Source organism: Opisthorchis viverrini (assembly GCF_000715545.1).
Source record: "Opisthorchis viverrini unplaced genomic scaffold opera_v5_207, whole genome shotgun sequence".
Classification (NCBI taxonomy): domain Eukaryota; kingdom Metazoa; phylum Platyhelminthes; class Trematoda; order Opisthorchiida; family Opisthorchiidae; genus Opisthorchis; species Opisthorchis viverrini.
The window spans coordinates 786,579-794,433 of record NW_008751864.1 but is presented as its reverse complement, the minus strand read 5'-3'; the positions used below and the strand labels follow the sequence as shown (position 1 = coordinate 794,433).

Genomic DNA, 7,855 nt, shown 5'->3' with positions numbered 1-7,855 from the left:
GTCAGCACGAACGCCAAAAACACACATAAACCATGGGAATTACCTCTGAAACGGTGATAGTACGTTTCAACAGTTTGCACATGACACAATTAAAGCGTTCTCCAACCGCAAACACTCGACTAGGTGTTGCGCCAAGTGGTTTCCCACCTTCCCCTGCAAGCACTTCAGGATGGCTGAGAATGACAGCTCGTCTGATTTGTTTCAAGACAATACCTTCTGTTGTTTGCTTTAAGAGACCTATTTAAACCCTCTCAAGCCTGATGGATTCCCCTTACACGTTGCTTCCTAATGGCAAGCGAATCCATCTGGTGGATAAAGAATGGGACAGCAATGGCAACTGTCAACGATTATAACTTCCGCAGAGTACAGGAATTCCATGGATTCATTGAAGGTGGAACTCAGCGCATGACTTCCAATGTCTTGAGTCGTGACCACGACGACCTTGATGCGGAGCCTAAGAGCTGGTGCAAACACAACTATCCAGATGGCCCTGAACCAGCGTACGAGACCCAGGACCCGCTAGATGAAGATCCGTTTTCTTACACCCCGCAACAATCGGCTAATGAGTATGAGACCACCGAGGTCAAAGGTACAACCTCTAACTCTGATTTTATCTTGTGTGGGCATTCACGTTGCCAAAACGGCTATCCAAATAGTCCCTCCCCGGTGGATTTGGGTGCCAAGGTGCGAGAAAGACGGCGGATGATCAGCATTAATTCGGCCTTTGAGGTGAGTCCAAACTAGATTTTTCTTTTGTCCAATGAATAAGGTTGGAGGGGTTGGTTCACACCAAAGCGAGACACAGGAATCATCCAGAATAATCGTATCAGAACAGGAGAAAGACTGTTCAAACATGAGTGACGTGGAAGTAAAACCTGAAATTTCCGTAAGTACCCTCAGGTGACTTCCACAAGTCGTCGTCAATTTCACTTTGACTAGAGAGGTTTGGTGGGTAAGCACGACTTCGCATCAAAGCCATTTATTATCCCGGGCTGTTAGGTTATCATTTGCCCAATGACAGGTGTCAGTGTCTTTGTCTGCTTCTCGGATTTCACATTTTTTTCTGAGTAGACTTTCTGAAGGACTACGTATAAATTTTGTTACTCAGAGCTGCGATGAAGTTTTGGAAGAGCATTTAGATGTGTGGTGAAAAAATACACATATTCAAAAATTAACTAACATTGGCTACTCTTTCGTGATTTTTTTTCAATTTCATATGGCAGTTAAATATGATTGAAAGGGTTGGATTTCTGAATAGAACATCACATAGTAAACCCCTCGTGCGTCTCTATTGGTTAAGTAGTCTCCCGAAAACGGTTGCAAATGTTCTGCCAAACACTCCAGGTCGCGGTACATTGTATTCTGCCACAGTTTATCGGCTACATTAAGCAACCGAATTACAGTATAATTCACTATTGTGACGTTTAAAATGAACGCAAAACATCCGTTAGTAGAAATGGGTTCATTTTTATGAAAGTCTAACAGCCTGACCCACGCGGCGAAAACGCTCGGGAATAAAATCGTGTTAGAGATTTTAAATAGGGAGAGAAAGAGAAGGACATAGTATCATAATGACAAAAATGTAACCTTTACATGCTGTGTGCATCGAAACTTTGGGGATGTGGTGTGGTTATTTGTCTGGCTGGTAATGTCCTCGATTTTCCGTGAGTATAACAGGCTTGAGAGAAATTCAGTGTACGTATATTGGCCGTCTAGTAGCACAAATGTTTGTGCCGCAAACTAAGCGCATGAAATACATATGAGGGTGAACTGACGAAGGGGAAATTAGAGTAGGTTCTATTTATCATGAACCAGACCTTGTAAATACAAGTCTAAAAGGATCTTGGCCATTTTCAGTTTTGGGTCGCGCTAAAAGAGGCTCCAGATGCGCAGGATAATCAAATTTCGAATTTTTTCAACCACATTCCAGAGCAAAATAGTTTAAATTAGTTAACGTTGTGGAGGATAACTTATTGTCGCAATCTTCATCATTAGATATCTAAACTTATATTGGACTGCACTACATATAAGCTAGTAAATGGCTGAGTACCATCATGGACATCGGCCTTTCACACAAAGGAAGTCGTGACTGATAAGCCTTTTTCATACAGTCGTTGCGACTAGGACGTAAGGTCACTCAAAATTCCTCGCATTGGCAACACATGCTGTTCGGTATCAGCCATGGCAACAGCGCCACAGAAACTTGTTGGCACTCAGCTCGTTCACGTGCGTCAACAACTATCATTAAAATTTACTGTCGTCACAGCTCCTGACTCAGTGCGTCACGACCCTCGGCTATGCTCAAAACAGCGTATATAAAAACAGGACTACAGTTCAGCCATCAGAGTGATTCAGAACAGTAAACTGAATTAGTGTGGTCACCCCAGAGAGGTAATCCTAGGACTAAAAACCCTTGGGAATACTTAGGAACTTTTCGTTTGCATTCATTCAAGCCTAAAAGAATTCGGAATTCATAAAAGAGGCCTCCTGGTTGTAAAAAGAACAGTAAAATTAGTGTGGTCACCCCAGAGAGGTAATCCTAGGACTAAAAACCCTTGGGAATACTTAGGAACTTTTCGTTTGCATTCATTCAATCAAGAAAGAATTCGGAATTCATAAAAGAGGCCTCCTGGTTGTAAAATTATAGCTTGGTATATATATATATATATATATAGAGAGTGCCAAAGTTTTCCCCTTTTGGCCACCATTCGTGTCTGAATGGGTTTACAACAAAATCCTCCAGAACGCTCAGGAAATATTTTTGACACCGTTGCGAGTCAGTTTTGTTTTTAAACGTTACTCCTGTTCTCATAGTTCCCTCAATTTACGTTGTACCTATGAGAATACGATGACTGTATTCACTAAGCAAAGCATCAGTTCATATTTCGCCTTGTGATCGGCAGAAGAACGCCAGTCAACTGGAGATTCATTGAAGTCTGGACATAGTGCGAATGACTGGTCAACGCAGCGCAGCTAAGAAATATGATGGACCACAGTTCGAAGTCGAAGCTTGTCTGATGAACTCAAGAAGGACGAAATCGGTTGTAGGATGTGCTTCTTGTTCGTATCAGTAGCTTCATCTTCGAGAGGACAAAATGTCGATATCTTGTAAATGAAGCCTTGGGCAACCTGATCTAAGCATAACTGTTTAGAAGGACCGGTCTCCAGTTCGATAATATCTTGTTCTTCAATATAGGGATTTGTAAAATAACTCGTTTCATACGCTATTTTGTCGACAGGTTCGGTTAAAGCAACACTGGTTTCTTTGAAATCCGTGTGCTAAACACTAAAGCAATGGATGGACCCCAATGATTGCTTACCTGGACTAACGATTCCACATCGAATTTCGACTCCTTCATCCATAAGTTTTTCAAAATCTCGGTGCCTGATAAACTAGAATCTGGAGTTGACGGTTCCACGGCATTGGACGTTTGAGTATCTATTTCTGTAGACTGAGTATTTTCAGCCGCTCCATTCAAGTGCTCTTGTCGGCAAGGTTCGGCTGAAGTTTCTTCTTCTTCCAGTTGGATATTGTACTCCAGTTCCAAGACTCCATCGTCTTCGACAAATGTCTTATAGATATAATCTGTGACCTGCGAAGAACTGGTGGAGATATTGTGCGGATTGCTAGCGCCCGTTCGTTTGGACAAATAAGGACGGAATTTATTGATCTTTTGTTTGTGTGGTGGTGTGCACGAAGGCTTTGCTAAATCTTTCGTCTCGTCTTGTTCTTCATTCACCGGCATTCCAGCCACTCCGTCGCTAAACGACAGCGAGGAGGACAATTCGCGAGAGAGTATGCGGCAGAACTGCGTGTGAAATAAGGAAAAGAATGTCAGCCTGATTGGTAGCAACTAAAAAACAAGCGAGTAAAACGGAAAATAGAGACGCCCAACGAGTTGCCAGCGTAAGTTTTGTTGTTTCTTGGTGTCGTTATTGTAAAAAACCGCATAAAACTGGGAAACTCTTGACGGACACGCTTATAACCAACTCACAAACTTGTGCAGACCTTTACAGCCAGGAAAAGCCACAAAAACACTCCAAACTTATCTCTTCCATTCCGATGAGTTTCAGTTCGGTAGTCAATATGTCGCTTTTGTCATGTAGCACGGCTAGGCCTTAGGCAGTTATTGGGCCCGGTTATTGAGACAAGATAGAAAATATTTGAATATTGGTTCATCGATTTTCAACCAGGATGACATGATAAGTTCGAGAAATTTCGGTTACTGATGAATACTACCAGTGAAAGGAAGAAGACCTTCGCTGAGGAGTTATTTATTAGAAAATGCCAACTGACCAGTTACAGATTATTGGACAGAGAAGTAGAAATCTACTATGTATCTTATTTACAAAAGCTGAATATCCATCTGCTCCTCGAACGCGTCTTCCTGAACGTTCCTGGATATTCATTGACTGTTACTTAAATGCAAGCAAATGCTACAAAGCGACTCCACAAACTGCGTAATAGATCTCACTTCTCAAGAGATGCGCAGTGGATTTACGAGAAGACACTATTCGCGTGCCTCATCAGTAGTATTCACTATTGCATAACTTCCCTCTCTAAACGTCTTTCGCATGCCACCGACTTTCAGTTACCTCCGTCAGGTCGGCTTAGGCAGTGGGTCTACTCGGCCGCTCCTCGGGTGTATCATGCCACTTACGAAGCTGCGTTCCATTTACTCATTTTGATCCCGACCGTCTTGAATTTTATAGACGTTCCCCCGGCGGTGGGCAACGACAAACGGACCTTGTCATCGACTGCCTAGCTTCCGCGACCGCAGTCCACCCCTTCCAGGATTCTGATGATCCTTTAACTTGACCTTGGCGCCTATGGGGAATGCTAGTGCCTTTATACTTGCAGTTTTCTGCCCAGTCCTTTCCTATGGAACCATGATGAGCTAGCAACACCCTTGGCAAGTTCATTTCCCAGTCACCTCCTTTGGCCGCCAGTCACTCCTTGATCGTCCGGTTAGGCCATTTGTTTGTGGGTGGCATAGTGCCGTCCTTAGCCGTCTGATGCCCAGCTTCTGCAAGCGCTTCCTAAAATCTTCGCTGTCGAAGCAAGGCCCCTGATCGGTTAGGATCATTTTTGGCACCCCATGGTTGGTCACGATGTGATGCATTACCATTTCGCTGATCGTCGTCGCCCGCTGAATCAGCACAGCTGCCGCCTCAGTCCATCGCGACAGGTGTTCTGTCACCATCACGATGTATTGGTTCTCACTGATTGTCACCGGAAGGTGGCCCATGACGACAACGGACCACAACTCACCGATTTCTGAGACAGGAATAGGTTCCATGGGATGGGTTGCCCCTGTCGTATCCCCTTTCATTGGTTGGCAACGCTTACAGGACACCACATAATCCATCAGCTCACTTCTCATCCCGGGCCAGTAGGCCCTCTGCCGAAGTAGGTCGTATGTCTTGGTGCACCCTGTATGTGCCACCTCATGGCATTCAACGATGAGATTCCGTCTCAAGACTCAAGGTATCACGGGCAGCACAACATCCGAATCAGTGGCATTCCAGGAAATTATGCCAGCTTCATTCAGCTTCAGCCGATCAATGTGACTCTGGAACGCTTCTAATTCCTTGTCTCCCTCTCCGTTCTCAATGTTCCTCCCATCCAACAAGGCGGCTGCAAACCTTTGTAACACAGGATCCTGCCGTTGGAGTTGCACCAACTTTCCGAGATCCAGTTCGACGACGAGGCCATTGGTTCCAATCATGATCTTGGGGACCTCATCTTCAGCTTCTGGCCTTGATAGCCAATCATCCAAGTGGTTCTCCTTACCGGGCACGTGCTGGATTGTGAAGTCGTACGCTTGCAACCGGAGCGCTCAGCGTGCGAGCTTCCCTCGAGGATCTCTGGTGGTCCTGATCCACTCCAGGGGTTTGTTATCGGTTTCGACATGAAACCTTTGCCCAAGCAGATATGGTCTCCACTTATCCAGGGCCCAGACGATCGCTAAACATTCCTTCTCAGTGGTCGAGTACTTCTGTTCAGAGTTAGTCAGGACACGACTGGAATATTCGATAACTCTATTCCTGTGCTTTAAAACTGCGTCGATACCGCGATCACTGACGTCCGTTGCAACAGTGAACATCTCTCCGACCCTGGGTAGTTTGGGGGTCAGTTGCTGATCCATCATCCGCGCCTTGACACGCTAGAATGCCTCATGTGCTTCCCTGGTCCATACAAATTTCGGATTTTGCCCGAGCAAGTTGTACAGTGGAGCAACAATCGCGTTGAAATCCTGAACAAACCGGCTGTAGTATGCAGCTCTTCCAAGAAACTGTCGTAGAGACCGCTTTGAACCGGGAACAGCACAATCCTCGATCTTTGCCAATTTTTCTGGCAGTGGGTTAACTTCCCCATGACTCACTTTATGCCCCAGCAGTATCACCGAACTCCGGGCGAGCTTCATTTGTCCGCAGACCAGCCTCCCGGATCCGCTTCAATACAGTCTTCAAGTGAACTGCGTGCTCTGGTTCCGAATTGCTGTACACAACGATATCGTCTCCGTACAAGGCAACATTCTGCAGTCCCTTCGTTAAACAACGCATCAAGCGCCGGAAGGTGAATGGGGCCCCAGACAAACCAAACGGCATTCGTCTAAATTGATATTGGGTGTCCCCAACCGTAAACGCCGTTTTCTTCTGGTCCTCCGCCTTGATGGGCAGTTGCCAGTATCCGGAACGCAAGTCGAACACAGTGAAATATCGGGAATGCTGGAGGGAATCGAAAATCTCTGCAACCGAATGCACAGCTACAACCCGATTTACGGTCAGTTCATTCAAGCGCAAAACATGTATTTTCCGTTCGCCTTCCTTACAAGCACAACTGGGGAATTGCACGCACTATTGGCTTCTTCGATTATGCCATTCTTCAACATCTCCTGAATCTGTTTATCACCGAATGCAAGCTACAACCCGATTTACGGTCAGTTCATTCAAGCGCAAAACATGTATTTTCCGTTCGCCTTCCTTACAAGCACAACTGGGGAATTGCACGCACTATTGGCTTCTTCGATTATGCCATTCTTCAACATCTCCTGAATCTGTTTATCGACCTCCTTCCGTAGATGGAGCGGCAACGGACGGGGGCCATAAGGCCGAAAACGTTCTGACGACAGAAGAACTTCGTGTTCAATCCACGGGCAGAATCCGAACGGATTCTCATCGCCCGTGAATAGTTCGGAATATTCCTCGAATACGGCCCATATTGACGGTACATTACAAGACGGAGGTTTTCGGACACGCAATTCACTCACGGCAGCGCCTGGGTAACCTACACGCTTGATTGCGCCATACTTTGTCACCAGCTTTCCCTGCTTTGGGTCAATCACGGAATCTTGCTCTTGAGAAAATCCGCCCCTAATATTGTCTGTTCTATGTCTGGGCTGATGAACGCGTGCTGCACGGACTTGTCGCCTAGGCATAACGAGTGCGTTGACAATCCGTCAATCTTCAGTCGATATCCACCCACTGCTCTCACGGCTAGCGCACACGGTCTGCGTTCAGCTTGGTTCCCTCTTCGCCCCAGCGATACGCCTGCTCCTGTATCAATCAAAAGTAATTCCCTTTGTCCGTCTACCTCGACAACGTCTTCATAGTAGCTTGTGTCAGTGTGCTAATCGCGACCCACCCCGGAACAAAGGAGTACTCTAAAATTCTATTATTTACAAGTGGTCGAGCAGAACGACATTGATTCTTTTAGTGGCCAAGCCTGCCGCACATGTAGCACTGGCTCGTTCGAGCGTGCCTCCGCGATTTTGTCTAGACGGCTGCAAACTGTTCCGGGAGTTGGTTCACTCTGGTCTGCAGTTCCTCCACTGGTGAACCATGCCTCTTC

At 45.9% G+C, this 7,855-nt stretch overlaps 1 protein-coding gene across 1 annotated transcript; it reads left to right on the top strand.

Annotated features, from left to right (window-relative positions):
- Positions 1 to 330: 330 nt before the first annotated feature.
- Positions 331 to 744, top strand: T265_08229 (hypothetical protein; the record flags this gene model as incomplete). Its single annotated transcript, XM_009173972.1, has 1 exon — positions 331 to 744. One exon carries the CDS (start codon positions 331 to 333, stop codon positions 742 to 744), a length of 414 nt encoding a protein of 137 aa, XP_009172236.1.
- Positions 745 to 7,855: the final 7,111 nt, after the last annotated feature.